Source organism: Silurus aristotelis (assembly GCF_946808225.1).
Source record: "Silurus aristotelis genome assembly, chromosome: 1".
Classification (NCBI taxonomy): Eukaryota; Metazoa; Chordata; class Actinopteri; order Siluriformes; family Siluridae; genus Silurus; species Silurus aristotelis.
In genome coordinates this window covers 17,220,862-17,240,225 of record NC_139574.1, presented here as the reverse complement: position 1 = coordinate 17,240,225, position 19,364 = coordinate 17,220,862, and the positions used below count along the sequence as shown (strand labels likewise).

Below are 19,364 nucleotides of genomic sequence, written 5' to 3'. Positions count from 1 at the left end.
TTTTATTTTTTTATTTTTCATTTTTTGAGCAGATGCTTTTGTTCAAAGCTACTTATGAATAAGACAGCACTGAGGGGCATGTCATTTGGGTTATTCAAGGCTGTATGCTCTAAGGTTGTATGAGAAACCTAGAGGAAGGTAAAGGCTGTTGCTGTGACCCTAAGTCACAGGTTGCCAGTCCTACCCTGGAGTACACTTTGTCCCTTCACATTTGAGTGTTTTTCCTGCAATTTACTCCTATTGCTATTAAGTTTATGTCCTTACATGGTACATCAAAGAAGTAAGGCAGAATGTCCCAAAATGAAACAAAAAAAAAATGCATACCGTAAAACCAGTATATTTTGACTATTGCTTCTCAGTCAAAGTAGACGTAATTGGTCTACTAAACTGGTTCAGAAAATGATTACATTTTTATTGCATCTTAACTCTTGCACACATTTATGCATGAAAAAGAAATATGTCCACTAAAAGTTATAGTCAAAACTGGTGCAGTAATTTTGTATGGGATTGTCATAAAATACTTTGTACAAATTTAAGTTACGAGCTCTTTCCTTTTGTGGTCCTAATACCTCTTACAGGTTTACTTACACCGACGAGGCATAACATTACGACCTTTTAACATTAGGACCGGTGAAGTGAAAAATACTGATTATCTCTTCATCATGGTATCTGTTAGTGTGTGAGATATATTAGGCAGCAAGTGAACATTTGATATGTTAGAAGCAGGGAAAATAGACAAGCATCAGGATTTAAGCGAGTTTGACGAGGGCCAAATTACTTTATGATGACTAGAAGACTGGGTCAGAGCATCTCCAAAACTGCAGCTCTTGTGAGATGTTCCGTCTGCAGTGGTCAGTATCTATTAAGGTGGTCCAAGGAAGGACTCTGTAGCTCAGAATGATGAATATGTTAATGTTGTTAATGCTCGACAGGTCAGGACTGTTTTGAAAGCAAAAGGGGGACAATTATAATATAAGGCAGGTGGTCATAATGTTATGCCTGGTCAGTGTATATACACTATTTGGACAAACAGTTGTGTACACTTGTCCATCATACAATTTGTGTGCTTTCTCCAAATTGTTGGTACAAAGTCAGAATTATATAAGATATGTTTGTATGTTTTAGCTTTCCAATTTCTCTTCAGTGAAACTAAAGGGCCCAAATGTTCTGGTCTAATAACCTGTGGACAAAGCAGTAATAAAGACACTGTTTGTTAGAGTAAAATAACTTGGTGGCAGCACAGACCTTGACTGAAACAAAGACTATACCCCATGCTTTCCCACAAGGCATCAGTGCCTGACCTTACTATTACATTTATAACCAAATGATCCCAAAGTCTCATAGCCACATTTCAAAATCTGGTGGAAAGCCTTCTTTTAGAAGATTGGAGGTTTCTTATAACATATTATTGTATTATAACAGCAAATGGACTGGTCAGGTGTGGTCAGGTATTCAAAAACCTTTAGCAATATACTGTATATCAGTGGTGGGCCGTGCATTTGGTACCATGCATTCAGTGGGGACTTACCCAACTTAATCCACCTCCTAATACCACCACTATCACGTCACAATTATAGAAACGCGTGGCATTACAGAGAGAGAGGCCTTTCGCATATTTAGGGTGAATACCATTTTACTAAAGCAAGCTCCAAACCTCTACACTACAACCGCAACTGTGCACCTACATCATCTGGAGCAGTTCAGAATCAATATTTGTCTAATAACATGACAAAAACATAAAATTTTTTATAAAATACAACCTACTCACCAGAGATGCAGACTTATAATTTGCACCTCTCTTTAGAGGCTATAAGCCAGTGGAACCGCTCGTAATCACTGGACTGGAAGTGGTGAACAAACCCTTTCCCGGGCTGAGACAAGCTAGGCCGACCTCCTCACGATGTCTAGCTTTTCTTGAAAATATGAGTTGTTTTGAGCATGCATTAAAATGCAATAAAAAATGTTTTAATAAAATATTGAAAATATTATTTTAGATATTTTTAAACCAAGCAGGCATTTTATTTGAAATTGTTTTAAAACTCTAAACTGTTCAAATGTTGATAATCACAAATGGAAATAATAATAAACTGTGGTAATAATAAAAAAAATGACAAGTGATGTAATGTTTTGCATTAAACTGTACCGTTATGTACCGTTACACCCGTAGTTGGGAGATTAGGTGTTTTTTGGGGTGCAGAGGTTTGATTGGAAGGGCATTCTCTTTGTAAGGCATACACATAATTTAATAAAAAAATGAAAAAAGAGAAAAGCAAGAGATAGGCCATTTACCACAACATGGAGGCCAGATGACTATGGGCTAAGAAAGTGGATTAATGGACAGTCACAATTTGAAGCTTAAGTTGCCTGATGATGCTGTCTAATATTGAAAGAGGTAAAACCCCTGATGGCCCCTGGTTAGATCTTAGTGTAAAATCTACTTTTAACACTTTTCTGACTGACTGACTGTCTGGTAATAAGGAATAATTTTAGTCATTAAAAGTACACTTTCAGTATACACTTTGGACAGATTTTATTAGTCTTTTTTCCTTGATGTTATAAAGGTAGCAAAATTTTAAACATATCCATAGAGTAATCCTTTCTATAGTGAACAGTATAGTCAGTGTGTGTGTGTGTGTGTGTGTGTGTGTGTGTGTGTGTGTGTGTGTGTGTGTGTGTGTGTGTGTGTGTGTGTAATGTTTGGGTATATGTTTACAAGGTTCTCTTTTTTATGGCTACAGTACATATCTACACTTACCTGATAATACACCATGTAACAAGTGCTACCCTTAATGTTTCCAGGAAAATGACAGTGAGTTTGAATTACTTCAGTGGCTTGTACTGTTCATCGCTTTTCATAAATCAATATTATGCATCTTTTATTTAAAAAAAGAAATGAAGAGAGTCATTTTGACCTGAATGGAATACACATTGATTCAAGAAAAAAGTACAAATATTCCAATAATATTCCCCATAAAATTCCTAAGGAAATCAAAATTCGGGTGATGTGCTTGTTTTATTCTATACCTTGCTCAGCCCCATCAGAATTTTTAAGCACGAGCTGAGCAAACCTTTCCTTTGAATCCAAGTGCACTTTCTGCTCAGTGGGACACATTACCTCAAGTGTGGGCCACAGCTGTGAAGCTCATCATGAACTGCAGATTGGTAATGTTTTACTGTAATTCACCTCATGATAATGAAGCTGGCCACATGTGAGGGGAGAGAGCAACAGCCACCATCTGGGAGTGTGTTCCATAGGGATGGAGCAGAGAACAGCTGTACAGGGCCTCTGATTTATTTCACCTCATTCCACTTAAAATTGCCCCTGCCAGTGTTTTCTCAACCAACCATCCAGTGGTACAAGAGCTAGTGTATACACACACCTATACACACACAAGCAATTACACTTTTGTCACACATTTAACTACTTTTACTCACATATGTTGCAAATACGCATCAAATCCTCCTGGTGGGGCAAAGCATGCCACAGTGAATCACATTATGTTTGCTCAGAAGGGCAGATGTATAATTTTATTGAGGCATTTATTCGTGTGTGCATGAGTCGGCTGTGGGGAAAATGATGGCGTCAGTGATAGGAGCCCCTTGACACACTGACTACAGCGTAGCTTGTAATGCCCCCCAACATAGACCCCTCACTGATGGGAGCATTAAAAACCAGACTGCATGTCGCTGGGTGTTTTCTGAGACTCTTATTATCAAAACCACCATCTCATCATACACAACCCTTATTTAAACTTCACACTATACACATATTCTGACTCACAAGTCAAACCTTTTTTTTTAGTTATTACAAGCTCATAGAATAAGTCCTTTTTGACCTTGAATATACATATTGTTTCTTTAATTGCTTTTATTTATTAACTTTGATCAATAGGCAAGAATTGTCTAAAAAAATCAAATAAGCCCATCAGAAGACTATAGATTGCTTCTTAAACCTCAAATGTTGTGTTTATGTATAGGACGCTTAATTGGGCATGTTAATCCTGTATTCTACCAAATCATTTTTTTGCACCAGCCTTGAGTTATTATTTTCTGCGTTTTAGGATGTTTGGCAAAAAAGAAAGTGAGAAGGTGAGAGATGGGAGTGAGCCACTCAGACAGCTAAAAGTGCATGTTCCAGTCATCCCTGTCATTTTCTTTGTCTCATTCCCTGTTTTATTTGCCAGAAAAACAAACCCTCAATCTCAACACAAATGTGTTTTTCTTTTTTCTTTCCCCCCTGTTTTGTTTTGACTTTTATAAGCCTAAATGCCATTTGGGTGTGTGTGTGCAGCCTCAGACTCATCACCCATGTAATTTAGTTGCTGACACTTACACACGGTGCGATTTTGTGATTTTGACTCATTAGCAAAAATAGAAGGAATAGAGACAAATTGAGGGGTGGGAGGCCACAGAGTGCCCCCTCTGACTGGAGGCTGATTGCTGTTGGGGAGACGTTTGGGCGGCCAAAATCACAGGCAAACCCAGACAGCAGAACTGAGTCTCAGCAAGAACCACTGAGCACCGTGCTCGGTCCTTTAATGTGGCCAAACCACTTCTGTAGTCATGGACTAGAACGGAAACAATATCATGTCAGCACAGAGAATGACATGCACAATGCTTTCAGCTACCGCCTTCGAGAATGCCACATCTGTCAGTGCACACATTCCTTTTCTTTACAGTAAAGCCAAGACTTTGCCCTTCAGTTTAGCCTGTTAGACAGGAAGGACGACAGAAGGGATGTCATAAATGTTTTTTTAAGAATCACTTTTTGCCGTCACGCTTTAATAAAGTGCCTGTGTATTCTTCAGGCGTGAAGTAATATCCGCTATGCTATTGCGTATATTTCAGGAAAACAGAATGCATATTGATGAGTATGGTTACTATAAAAGGCGCACCAGAGTTCACAGAGAAGTGAAAGGAAACCTTAGCCTTCTGCTTGTTTTTAGTGTTTTTGGCGAGCCTGTATTTTTCAGCTCAGTGTTTATGCACTGCTTTTAGCCACATACAGCAGCTTTCCACTGGGGCTGTGGCGACCCACAAACTTACGTCAGAGTGGAAGGGGCCATGCAGACGCTTGTGGTGGAATTGAGGACGGGGCTTTTCTCTCCTGGAACAGCAAGCTTACTCACTTCTTGCTGGCGCTGAATCACAGCAGGGTTTCCTCCCTCTTACCACACCAATATAACACTCACAGCTACATCAGATTGGCCAGGTACCATTCTATTCCGAGTGGTCAGCATTGGCCAAATGAGAACAATTAGACCCAATGAGAAGCAAAGAAAAGCTTCTGGTCCAGACTTCAAGGCTGAGTCACTGTCTGCCTTGCAGACGTGGGCTTGAATCATTTCAGATTAGGGGCACTGCAATTAAACTCATCTGACACACATTTTTGCTATTTTCTTCCATCCCATCCCAGCAGTCCTGTGTCAAAAACAAACTCCTGGCTTTTTTTTTTTTTTTCCTTGTCAGCCTTTCGCCCTACCGCTAAATTAAGCTGTGTGGATCACATTTTAACTGTACATGCGACCACCAGCAATCTAGTTAGCAGTATTTCTCTGTTTATTTTGAGTTTCCATGTACACAGCAGGGCCACACTCATTCATATGAGAGCACGCACATTAAATACACAGATTAACCCGACTTGAGTTCGAATGAAAATAAATGTAGAGTTTTTATCTTTGGAATTCAAACCTAACCTCTAACCCTTCCAATGCAAAGTGGTCGCAACAGGAGCTGGTGGTAGTGAAATATAGTGTGGGTAAAAACATGCTGAAGCAATAATACTCTCTAATGTGTTCCATCTCCCATGAAGCGCTGTACCTGGTGCCACTCTGGCTACCCCTCCACCTCATACAATCACAGTCACCCCTCCCTACACACATTCACACACAATCTCCCTCAAATAGATACATTCATATATAACTGTTGTTATTATTTTTGTTTTTTTTCTTACATATTAAATTTTTTTTTCTTGTACAAAACTAGATCTCATATCACCATAAACAGGATTACACACCCATAATGGTCTGTGATATTCAGACTGCAGCTACTTCAACACTTTCACACACATACAAGATCAAACTAGCTAAACAAAAGAAACCTTTCTGAGTGTATGCATTTTTATCCGCTCCCTGTGGATTAAAGAGTCTTCAAGCAGTAGCACACTGTATGATTCATATAAAGTATTGCTAAAAATAAAATAAATAAATGAGAAATTCTCCCCCCTCTGCATTGGAGATGAGGAACAAGTGACACGTTACTGAAAGGGAGACCGGAGGTTTGAGTCACTTGCAGCTGTTTTAAGATATATAGCAGCACACAGTAGGGTAGTGTGTGTAAAAGGTGTGGTTGAGATAGACACAGAAGAAAAACAGACAAACAGAGAGAGAGAGAGAGAGAGAGAGAGAGAGAGAGAGAGAGAGAGAGAGAGGGAGGACATTGCTTGACCTTCTCTGACCTTTAGCTCTCCGGATATGTTGTCACTATGGAGAAGCATCCTGGTACTCTTAATAATCTTTGTTTCCACACGCACCACCCAAACCGTACCTGACTTGAGCTTAATGTGGCAAATTCATATCGATATTTTCTTCAGCAAACAATATGCCGTATTAGACTTTTTGAGCTTAGAAAAAGAAAAAACAGCGTTATTAAGCTATTTACCAGTTTTTAAATGAACAAAGTTTAAAAAAACAAAACATGGCAGACTTTAGATGTTTGTCATACCATGCTTTTACAAGTTTGAGATTTGGCAAGGATATGAAATGTGGGAGAGGGGTACGATGCTGGAAGTAAAGATGAAAGCGGCGAGCGGGAGTGCCATGCGTCTCTGTGATATCCCAGCTTGATGCTGACAAAAGCAAAAGCAGGGGATGCTTGGCAGGACCATGCCTGTTTTACATTACCTAGCATGGTTACTTAAGTGCTCTACATTTAAGAGGAGATTTTATGTGAATTTGACCCCAGGAAACCTTTTTCATCTGGCAGAATGGATCTTTTTTTTCTCTCTCTTTCCCTAATTTGAAATGCTTGATCTTGCAGTGCATGTTAGGCAGCGACATCAGAGGCTTGTATTTATAGCGGAAAGGTTTTATGCAGGTTTTATGAACTTTATCTCACACCTTTAAAATCAAAAAGCACTCCTCAGTTTATACCATATCTCTTTGCAGAATAGCAATTTATTTGAACAATAGTACACAGGAACTGACCACCTACTGGGATACCTAACTGGTCAGTTATTTATAAACTGTTCAGTAAATCAGTCATTGGTCATTAATTCATAAATTGGTCAGAGATTAAGAGAGTAATCAGTATATCAGAAACAGGTCAGTAGGTTAGAAATTAGTCAGTAGTTCATAGACTGGTCATTAAAGTGTAAACTAGTTAGTAATCAAGAGATTAATCAGTATATCAGAAACTGTAAGTTGGAAATTGGTTCAGCAATCAGGAAACCAGTCAGAAATTTCAGTAGATTTGAAACCAGTTGCTGGAATACTGATTAAGAATTAAGTACAATGTTTTTATTTTGTTTTGTTTTTTTAATGCTGGGGATTCATCTTTTCATTAGGTTATGCCGATTTTATAGTTTAATTTAATTTTTAATACATTACATAAAGTAGGAAATCTGTCAAAATGTTTAAAGCATGCCACTACTAACTTTTTTAGAAATCCCCTTTACAGTCTAGCCTGGTCTGGATTCCTTAAGGGTATTTGTGAGGAAAAAAAGGGACAGTATTTGTTCCTTGTGGAGTCTCAGACACTAGGCCGTCTGGGGTGTTCATTTCCTGCTGGGCTCCAGTGTAGGTGAGAGGTGGGTGTTGTGTTTCCTGCCCACTGCTGAAGGCCCTGGATGAAGTGTAGAGAAAAGAGAAAGTGGGGGTGTGTTTAGAAAGCATCTAAATCTGCAGGGGAATGACGTGGAAAATGTCCTTTGCGCCGGCCGCTGAACTTTGCAAATGTCATTTTCCACATCTTTTAAGCACACTAGACAGTAAAGCGGTCGTGTCATAGTGTAACCCTGTATTAGAGAGGTGGTTTTAGACATCACACCACAAACCAGACCTCTGGTCAAAAGGGAACTTTCCCATGTCTGCATCTAAGTGTGTGTGTGTGTGTTTAGGGGTTGGGTGGTGGTGGGGGGGGGGGGGTGTTGGAGGCTATATAGGCTATATAGGCTAGGTCAATACTATGGTGAGGGTCTTTATCCGCACAGGCCTGGTCTGCAGTGCCATCTGTCGGCTACTGTAGGTAGCTGACTGTGTTAGTTAAATGACTTCATCTCTCAGCACGCTGTTCTGCACCAACTATATACACTATATGGACAAAAGTATTGGGGTGCCTATTTTCCCAGCCATAATTCTCCCTTCACTTGAACTAAGAGATACAAACCTGTATGATAATGCTCCTGTGCACAAAGCAAGCTCCATGAAGATATGTTTTACATAGGTTGGAGTAGAAGATCTTGCATGGCCTGTTGTAGAGTTTTGACCTTATCCCTACTGAACATCTTATAGAATGAACAAGTATGACTCAAAGATCTTTGCATGCATACAAAAAAACATATTTCCATACTACAGACAAAATAAAATCGAGGTTCTGTCAGGGTAACACCCTGCAGAGATTTGTGATTATCCCGTAACTGATCCTGGTTATCCCAGTAAGGCTTTAGAAATGAACCGATGTGGTAAATAAGGCAGAATACTGAACATGTATTGGAATAGGGGTGTTGCAGCATGAATAGCATGGAGCTCTTTAGAATACTGAAGTTTAGATTTGAAAATCACCAGGGAGGTCTTCAAAAACTCTCCAAAGTCTGAACAAAAAGAATGCTTGTAGGGCATGAGCCTGCTGATTTAGCATTTTGCCCTTTCACTGGTGCAACAAATGCCCATTCTGTTAACACAGACCACATTGTTCTGCTTCACTCTATTACTGATGTTTTCAAGCTTTGATCAGTGTTACCCAAACCAGTCTTCAGAGTTCTTGTATCTACCTGAGCTTAACAGTCTTGTACCACACAGAGAGTTGACAATGAAAAAAGTGCTCACTCTGTTCTGATACATGAAACATAGCTCCTGATCTTAGAGTGCACTATTCCAGGATGGCAATATCTCCACCCACAGGGTACGAGGGCTGATCCCCCAGATTATGTCTCTTTTTTGCTCATCTACAATGTACCAACAAATTTTATTGACATCCAGGATTAGCTGGTCAAAAGCTTTGAATGTGTATGGCATCATCAAATTCAGTCAATGCCTTTTATTTTCATTTTATTATTATCATTATTTTAAACCAAAAAAATGTAGATCTGTTACAATGCTAACATAATTGGATATTTTTTTAATTTTTAAATAAATATGTATTTAGATGTACACAAAAAAAACTACAAGCTAGATCATTGATAACTACTACACAACCACCCACCCACCTACCCGCCCACACACACACACACACACACACACACACACACACACACACACACACACACACACACACACACACACACACTCTTTAGCTATTTAAATTAGTACTAGCATTTAATTTTAAAGTGCTCATGTAACACTGGAAGAGCAGCACAGCATACATGTAAGAACACTATGTCACTTATAATTGTATTATACATTTCGACATACAGTCCCCTTTGGAAGTATTAGTAAAATCAAGGCCATTTATGCTTTTTCTATACACAAAGGACGTGTGTGTTTCACATGAAAAACAGGAATTTCAGCTTTATTATCCTAAAAATTTACATTTATATGTGATAGCCAAATTAGAACATGGCACCTTCGGTGGCACACCACTTAATTTCCTGATTGTAAAAGTCTAGAAGCGGATAGTCTTGAGAGGAACTCCAGTAGACTGATTTAGTGGTGTGTTATGCGTTGTGGTCATTGCCTCTTTGCTAATGCCCTGGTAAGTTATAGCTACAGTTGGTAGAATGCCGGGTTTGAACAAGACTCTTTCAGCATATCTTAGCAACATAGTCAACCTTTAAAAGCCTTCCTGTGTCTGTAGAAATAAAAAGCAGTGACAAAGCACAAAGAGGAACTGTAGGTGACCAACATAAACACCCATCGACTTGGACAAGTGTCAAGTTTTGTCAAAGAGAGTGGGGGAAATAACTTGCACTTAAAGGCCATTAAGCCCAATAAAAGTGTTGGCAAAGTGTTTAACTGGACAGAACAAATTAAGATCTGTTAAGGTGGGGTGTTGAATGCTGTAAAAAAAAACACTTTATACTGGATTGTTCATTTGTTTTCTAGCTTATAAATGGTGGTTTATACACTAAGATTTTTTTTATGTTGAAAAAGACAGTTACTACTGAATTAGCTGTTTTGTCTTTCTCACTTCACCGCTGGAAAGAATGTGCTGTGTTTGGTACTTACAGTCAAAGATGATTTTTAAATAACTTCTGAATCTGAAAAAATTCATCATAAAAAAAATCTGCACATTGTAAATTATGAATATTATGAAAAGATCTGTTGGATAAATAATTTTCTCTCACAGCTGCTCTGACTGCTTTCCACTCACAAAGACAGACGTTATCAGACCGAGTTCCTGTTGGCTTGAAAGTTTGTGGATTTTGGCCCTGCGGCTCTGTCCTTTACTGAGACACTTCATTAATATTCATCAGTCCTGTAGCGCTGAAGGATCAAAGAACACTTACAGAAATGGAAAACAAGTATGAATAAACACAGCTATTGAAGCCTGTTCAGTGCAGATATGAACAGGTTTAACTTCATCATAATTATCAGGCAGGTCATTGTTAAGAAGGTGTTCCAAAACCAGTCCTGAGATAAAACAGGCCTGATATGTACACAAATGTAGTGATTTTCTTGTTTTAAAATGCCTAATTCACTGTTCCAGTTTATGCAGAGAAATAAATAAATTGTGCTGGATCTGTCTATCGCAGTGTTAAACTACAGGTAGTCGTCGACTTACAACCTATGCAACTTACGACCATTCGACCACAATCGCTAGCCGCGGTGTACGTTTTTTTTTTACCAGCTTCCGGCATAATTTCACAGTACTGTACATATAGCCTACTCTACTTACGACCAATTAGTGTTACGACCGATTTTCGGTCCCAATTGTGGTCGTAAGTCGACGACTACCGGTATGCAGTGGAACAGAGTTAAATATGTGAATGCAAACTGTACACATTTTTTTTACACAATAATTTAATACATTTTTAAGCCTAATCATTTTTATAAGTAACTCAGTCTCTCTGCACTGAACTTTTTATGGATAATCTCTGAGGAGTTTTAAATGTATCTATTAAGTAATATATAGTGTGTAGAAAACAGCATCAGGATTGAGAAATGCATGCGCCGCACCCTTTCTATGATTCCTGTATATACACATTTCTAATTTATTGATTGTTGCAGTGAGTTTTTAACCTGCTTGCTTACTGCTGTAGGTGTAAATCTTATTAAGTGACTTATGTTTAACCTTTGAAATACTGTTTTACATAATTATTCTACCTGTTTCATTATAGTCATGGTTCTGCAAAGTGAACATTGAGTGAATATCATTTCTGTATGTGCCCTTATAACTTTATTTGCCCAGCCCAGCTAAATATGGCTCCTAAAATTAAGCCGTACTGGCCTCTAGTGGAGGAGTGCAAATGTTCTATTTCTTTACAGTATAATTATTTCATTTTCAATAAAATATCACTTAAAAGAAAGGCTCTGAAATGTGCTTCCATAAAACATAGAAAACACAATAAACTGAAAATATCCATGATCTATTCAAATGTTTTAGTCTATATTACTTATTACTATTTTAATTTAATCAGATTTATATATCAACTATTAAAAAGAATAATGATTCGAAACGTAGTTCAAAAACATAAAATATTCTAGCAAATGATCATTTTCAATACATCACTGGGGCTACAAACAATAAATCATGAAATTGCTTAGGAAGCACCATGACTGCTCTCTAATAAATATGTGTGCATGTATATTAATGTTTTTGTTTTACTCCGTTGTAAATCGTAGTTGTATGTCACAGATCACATTCCCTTAATTGTGCATGGTAAAAAGACAGAAAGATACTTTCACTAGGATAAACAGCATTAGAGTGATAAAGGCACCCAACAGACACACAATTTTCTCCAAAATTCTATATTTCCATCTAGCTTAAATAACTAAAATTATCTAATGATGTGTCTTTCTCTGTGTTTTATATTCAATACATTATCTGCAGGATGGACAGATATTGAGAAGTTCATTAGGTTTAGATGACCTCCCCAAACTGTTCAGTCATGCAGGTATTAGCACTGCGATGTGAATTGTATACACATGGACAAACAAAGATGGCTCCATCACAGAGTTAAAAAGCCCAGTTCTTCACTCCTAACTATTAAGAACATCAATACATGCTCCTGAGATGATTCTTCATTTAAAATGTGGACAATATCAGAAACTTCCATATAAGTACAATTATTCCATGCTTGACATTAGGATGAGTTTGCTGCACTGTTTTGTCCCAACTGCTCCTTGGTGATGAGAGAGGTCCTCTGTGTTGGGCCATATATTTAAATGAATCCTGGGAGGAAAGTCTGCAGAAGCAGCATGACACCTACAAGCAGTGCAACACACAGGAACAGCACCAGCCATATCGGGACAGATCCTGCATGCATCAGAAAAAATAAAACCCATGTCAATACTCAGCAGGAGGCTGAGATGATTATAAGCTGCCCAGACAAAAAGATAATACCATCTATGTATAACAGTGGCAACATGAGGAAAACTATAATATAATAAACAGTAAGGCTGCCTTTTGGGCATCATGTCCATGTAGAACACAACCCTGACACTTTAATGACATATGAAGGAAGGATGCATAGGGTCGAGTCTGTGAGTTACCAAAACACAATAGTTGACTGGCAAAATTATTGAAATGTAGCATAAAAATGTAGGATGAAGCAGGTAAAGACTGGTGGAATCCTAAGCTGACAGAATATGACATGATTTGATGTTTAATCAAGACCATGTCTATAGCACAAATTTTTCCATAGTTCATTCCCTTTACATTTTCAACTTGTAACATAGTTCCTTTACCAACTCTTTTAGCTCTCTGCTACTCAACACCTCCTACACAGCAACACCTGAAGAGCAGAGCGAAGCCTGAAAGTCTAGTGCAAGCCACCATTCTGGAAGTTGGATGTGTCACGTGTCAGTGTTGTGCTCAGCTTAGACATGAAGCACAACAGATTTCTGCTTAGATACATTCCTCCAAACTAAGCATATTCAAATTGTACAAATGCACTGTGTTATAATTCTGATGTCTGTTCATTAAAGCAATGGATGAAGACTTTGCTACAGAAAACCATTTTTCATGGTGTGTGTGTTATTGTTAGTATCAAAGTCATTTCCATAAAAAATATAGTGTTTTATTGTACCACTGTGTATGTTTTTTTTCTTTTTAGCTTCTCCATTGTACTTACATGGGCAACAGAAATTCAAGAAAATAATGAACGGCTGTCCTCATTATTATTATAATGGCTGTTTTATTTTAGTTATAGATTTAATAGAAATATTTAAAGAGAATCTTGTCACATAACTAAATAAAAACATTTTTATCTACTTCCCTACATTAAAACCTACATACTTTATTTGTTTAAATCGATGCATCTTTCCATTGGATCTGAGCTGTGTTGAAAGAGTACTTACTGCGGTTGGCTACAGTATGTAGCTGGCAGCGACTGTCTACAGCCACACTCAGCATGGCTACTTCATTATTCGCCTTCACAGGTTTGCATTTGGGGGTTTCTGGCAAGAACGCCAGGTCTGTCACCACAATACCATGGGATTCTTGTACATAGTACAGCTTCTGCAAGTGATAAAATTTTTAAAAAAAGAGTTATGCATTATCAATAATTACTGACGATAGATTACTCGTGTATGCGTGCACACAATTACCTGCAGTGAGAATGCGATATAGATGGATACTGATCCTGTGACTGTACCGAGGCCAAGAAAGGTTCCAGAGTCACTGAATAAAACAATCAATTCCCAGAACATCAGAACACAACAATAACAATAGAATAGAATATAAAAAAGAAAAATCGCTCCCTACCTCACACTCAAACAGGAAATCACTTCACTGCCACATGGCTTTGTTAGAAGGGGCAAGAAACTCTTGCCATCCCATTTTGTGAGGTAGCATGGTGGTGGTTTACGCTCACGTTTATGGGGAATCTGGACTGTGTACAGTCTTAAAGCATCCTTTTGGTCCTCAACCTTGGCAAACCTAAAAAAAAAACCCACCAAGATTACCAAGGAAGCATTCTGGCATAATATCATTAATTATAGTCATTTGGTTAAAGAAAAACTCTAAAACCTAAAACTAATGAATATAATTAGACTAAAATGTGTTGTTATTCTGGTGCTAATACGATGATCAATGCTCTATTTGCATCACTGTGAGCAGTTAATGGTTGAGTGCCACAAGAAGACATTTCAAAACTGAGGTAAACTTTAGGCATAAAGCCCGATTTCACTGTTTGCTTGTGTAGTGTAGGACCAAAACACTGGATTCAAAGTTACAGAAATCAGCTTTCCAGAGTTTTCCTTTAAAGCTTTTAATAGGTTTTTATTCATGAAAATAACCAGGAGTATCTTACCGGCAGGAGTGGTAGCGATACGTCTTCTCTGTAATATGAGGCATGTGATCATGCCAACGTAACCCCAGCATGAGCTGATCATCGCTCCATACACTGCATGCAAAATCTCGCCCTGCCGTCACGATGCGCTGAAATAAACACAGAAGTATTACTCCTACTGTAGCGTTTGTGAACTTCATTTATAAATGTCACCCCATCTGCATACATTAACTTTATTACCATATCAATACCTTGTTATCAGGACTGATGTCTATATCTTCTATTTCATCTTGATGAGCTTTGAAGTTCAACTTCTCTTTCAAGGATGGGTACTAAGAAGAGAATAAATAACTTATTTTAATAAGCAGCGATCAACTCAAGTGACTCGGGGTTCGGCTGGGCAATACTCACCTCCCACACTCTCACGTAACCGTCGGCTCCCCCTGTGAGGAGAAGCTTCAAGTCAGGGCTAAAACGCACACACTTTTGTAGAGGGTCCTGAGGGCTGAGGTCGGACTGCACTTCTCCAACCTTGTTCACTATTATCTCTACCGACTTGTCCTTCGTCTGGGGATCATTGCCACCACCAGCGTCACCACCACCACCCCCACCATTCTGTTTTTTTACCCCTCTCCTCCTGGCACTTCCCTGCTCCCCAGATCCTGCCAAAAAGAAAGCATCAAGACTAAGAGGACTACACCTTTAATCAGCTTTCAATGAAGAAAAAAAATACCAAATTCTTTGCCAACCATTCTTTGAGGCAGATGATTGTCCCTGTTTAGGGCCTTGTTGCCTGAAGCGCATCACTCTGCAGTTGCCATCTTGTCCAGCAGCAAACACATCTCCTCCCAGTGCCATGTTCATGGTGGCACAAGATCCTGTGTCATAAGCGTGCAGCAGAGTTGCACTGTGTTGGCTTCCTACTAGCTCTAAACCAAGGAAGTGCTTTGGACAAAATTTGAGAGCATGTTACTGTCTTTATGCAACTTGAAATGAAACAAGCAAGATTTTCAAACAGTACTTTTCAATTTGCACCACACGCTGCCACATGGACACTCTCTGCTCAGCATCTATTGGTGTTTTCATTATGTTTCTATAAATGTAGCTGACATTTAAATGGATTGTGGCACACACTAATTTAAAGTCAGTTGCGCTATGCTTTTTCGGTAGTCTGCTAGATTTTGCCCGACACACGCACCTTAGTCATCTAAATAACATCTAAATTGAAAAAATAAGATAAAGAAGGCAGACTTACAAATCTACAGTTTGTAAGTAAGAAGTAATCACTATAATTATAAAAAACAATAAATAAATGATTTCTGCTACAGCTAAGGGCTTAATGCAGACACTCACCACTGCATTCTTGATGCCTGTCTTGGATGCTCCGCCCCCTCCTGCAGTAATGACGAGTCCAGTTTTGGGATCGATTTTAACGGTGTAGAGAGGGAAAGGGGCACGATACAAATCCGGCACTTTTCGTTTGCCCATGATTACAAAAAACCCCCCAGCAATATCTGTTTGAGAGGAAAGGAAATCAATTAGCACAATATATAAAGAAGCGTAGCTACAGAAAGGTTCTGATAGTCCTTGAAGACAGGTGACTCCTGTTAGAGAGTAGGGGCTTAGAGTGTTATATCCAACGTTATTGATTAGCAGGGTACAATGAGGTGGATTGCTTTGCTGAGGTATTAAGTGGGTATGTGGGTATGATATGCTCTGGTGGTCTAGTGGTTAGGATGCGGCGATTTCACCGCTGTGGCCCGGGTTCGATCCCAGGTCAGGGAACCAGCCCCAGCCACTCTTAGTGCCGGTCCCAAGCCCGGATAAATGGGGAGGGTTGCGTTAGGAAAGGGCATCCAGCGTAAAAACATGTGCCAAATCAAACATGCGGATGATTCGCTGTGGCGACCCCTAACGGGAGAAGCCGAAAGAAAGTTTTTTTATGTGGGTATGATATGCTGGCATTAAAGCATGGGCCGAGACTGGCACACTTTGATGTCACAGAAATAACTTATCATGGAAGAAACTGTGGATTTCCCTCTAGTGGTGAAGCATGGAAATACAACTAAAGGGAAAGTCTTTCCTACACAACATACCGAAATAGATGACGGAGAATAGCCTTTTCAAAGGTTTTCTGTTCAATTAAAGTGTCATTCTTCCTTTTGTCTATTATGGTTTATCACGTTTTCTTATTTCACACGTGGTGCAGAGAGTACTGCTCGTGGATGACATCTCAAACAAGCACAAATTGACACAGAACTCCCCTCTATAGGTGTAGGTTTGCTTTCAACCTCACAAAACCAAGTGAGAAATGGACTGACAACCCTAAACTGCCCCATGAGGTTTGTAGGGTACGCAGTGATGGGCTGCCATGTCTTAAAGCAGATAGTAAAGATGAATAAACAAATCAATTCATGTTTTATACTACTTGTCTGTCACGCAGCCAAAATAAGTCCATGAACATCCTTTTTGAGCAGTACAGCCGCCCATAATAGGCTTCATCACTTCTTCACCTGCATCTCTTGATTGCACGATTAAATTTTTTTCCCTGTACATTTACACTGCACTCTGTCATCCAGGACTAGAACAGATGTTTACACAGGATCAAGTCAACACACATTTCACTTCATTGCCAACCAGGAAGCTGACGTAGTGCTGACTGGCAGGCTGTCAGTCAGGTCATTAGGCCAGTGCCACCCTACCTCTAAATCAGGAGACTGCCCGGATTGTGCAATACGTAGTAATCCAATTTGCCCGATCGCACCGTGGACTCTGGAGAACTGTTTATTTCTGCAGCCCACTATGAGTTAGCCTGCTAGCTGACATTACACCCGCGATATACCAGTGTACTGCTCTGATGTTGATGAACCCGCTTACTCGACTTACAAGCCCCCCCATAAATCTTTCAGTCTTCTCCAAACAAAATTATCACAAAATGCCCCGGCTATCAAACGCAAATCATACCGCGATAAAGAAAACATCCATGTCTTGCCACTTCCTTACCTACACGTCAGCAGCGCATAGCTCGCGCACGCACGCCCTCTATTACGTGCCTCATCACGGCTTCCGTAATGTCGCGAATACTGGCGCAGTTAATGCTACCTTACAGCATGTAGTATATTATACTTTTTTTTTTCTCAGTTGCTTTGGAGCGTTTCTCAGATCAGAAATCAAATTCTCAAAACTACTGGTTCAACCACCACATTATTTACTCACTTGTGCACAAAATAAAAGCATTTGTTGTTTGCTTTTTAAATATTCATTTTAATGATTGAACAGCTGTTTGCTGCAATATCTGTTGTTTTTGTCGTGTTGAGCAAAATGTATTATACTAGGTTCATCCGAATAGTCTTAACCCCCAAAAGATCTCGCCATCACTTCATTGCATAAGTTATTGTATGCAAAATGGTTAAACCAGTTGTCAACATCTGTCAAGCTAAAATTTCAAATTTTTTTTTTTTTGTAAATGTGCCTTGAATTTATTAATTGTGAAGATGAATCTTTAATTCACTAATGCGGGTGAGTGAGTGGCATCAGATCAACCAATAATCAACTAGTTCTCAAAGGTCAAAGGTGTATCTCGTGAATCTTCAAATAGCAACAGCAAAACACAGAATTACAATTTCTGAAAAAGGAAACAAACTGACACAATTACAGTACAGTAAAAGTGTAAATCTTGTACAGTCTCTTGCAATCAATATAAATCAAATGTGCAGTTCGTGCTGTTGAAATTAATAGATGCCGTACAGAAGAAACTCAGCTTTGTGCATTTTCAATCACTGTAATCCAAACCGTAGTTTATATCAGGAAATACTGAAAATGTGTCCCGTCATACTGACAACATGACTAAACATTTTGACGATCTTGTTTGTGAACAATGACAAAAGGACTTGTCATTTTGATGCCATTGATTTGTTTATTGACACAAACACTTACTTATGAGAGATGAACTCAGGATTTTGGAAAAAAGTACTGGCTTTTGCAAGAAATTCAATGTGTTGTGCTGTTTGTAATAACTGTTATGAAAATGCACTTACTGGTTTGCAAATATCAAGGATGATTCGAGAAACGCTGCAAAGCAACTGAGAAAGCAACTGTTAAAAAAAAAAAACAACAAAAAGAAAACCCTTTATTAAACCTTTACCTTTAAACTTATTTTACCATTTATCGCAAAATATATAGCTTTTAACTATATAAATTACACATACTGAGAAAGTTTACCGCTTTATATATTTTATATGTATGAAGATTTTATATGTATGAAGATTCTTTTATTGCCACACAGGAGTGATGGTAGTGTTCAAGTTCAGTACAAGTTTAGTTTGATAATAGTAATAATAATAATAATAATAATAATAATAATAATAATAATAATAATAATAATAATAATAATAATAATAATGTTAATAATACCATTTCACAATATACAAAACAAAGTGCAAGACGGAACACAAACGTTTAATAAATATGTAATTAATGTTGGGTCAGTGCATAATTGTTATATAATTCTATACATTTATGAGTAATATGTGGGTTAGAAGAACTAACAAATCCTAAAAATGCTTAAAGATGAGTGACGGGCGGACGGACGGATGGACGGACGAACAGATAACCCTAGATAGATAGATAGATAGATAGATAGATAGATAGATAGATAGATAGATAGATAGATAGATAGATAGATAGATAGATAGATAGATGGATAGATGGATGGATAGATAGATAGATAGATAGATAGATAGATAGATAGATAGAT

General features: G+C 38.5%; 1 protein-coding gene across 3 annotated transcripts; it reads right to left on the bottom strand.

The window, feature by feature from the left end:
- Window positions 1-11,769: 11,769 nt before the first annotated feature.
- On the bottom strand, window positions 11,770-17,677 carry preb (prolactin regulatory element binding). 3 transcript variants are annotated; one of them, XM_083547482.1, is made up of 10 exons: window positions 17,612-17,677; window positions 15,962-16,122; window positions 15,358-15,553; window positions 15,020-15,270; window positions 14,860-14,940; window positions 14,630-14,757; window positions 14,083-14,256; window positions 13,926-13,998; window positions 13,677-13,836; window positions 11,770-12,633 (listed from the first exon to the last, which is right to left on the bottom strand). In XM_083547482.1, the coding sequence occupies exons 2-10, from the start codon at window positions 16,094-16,096 to the stop codon at window positions 12,539-12,541; spliced, it is 1,293 nt and encodes a 430-aa protein (XP_083403608.1). In that variant the 5' UTR covers window positions 16,097-16,122; window positions 17,612-17,677; the 3' UTR covers window positions 11,770-12,538. The 3 variants fall into 3 exon arrangements, with proteins under 3 accessions (XP_083403608.1, XP_083403607.1, XP_083403609.1); XM_083547481.1 differs by having other exon boundaries at window positions 17,311-17,626; XM_083547483.1 differs by having other exon boundaries at window positions 17,573-17,626.
- Between the last annotated feature and the right edge of the window lie 1,687 nt (window positions 17,678-19,364).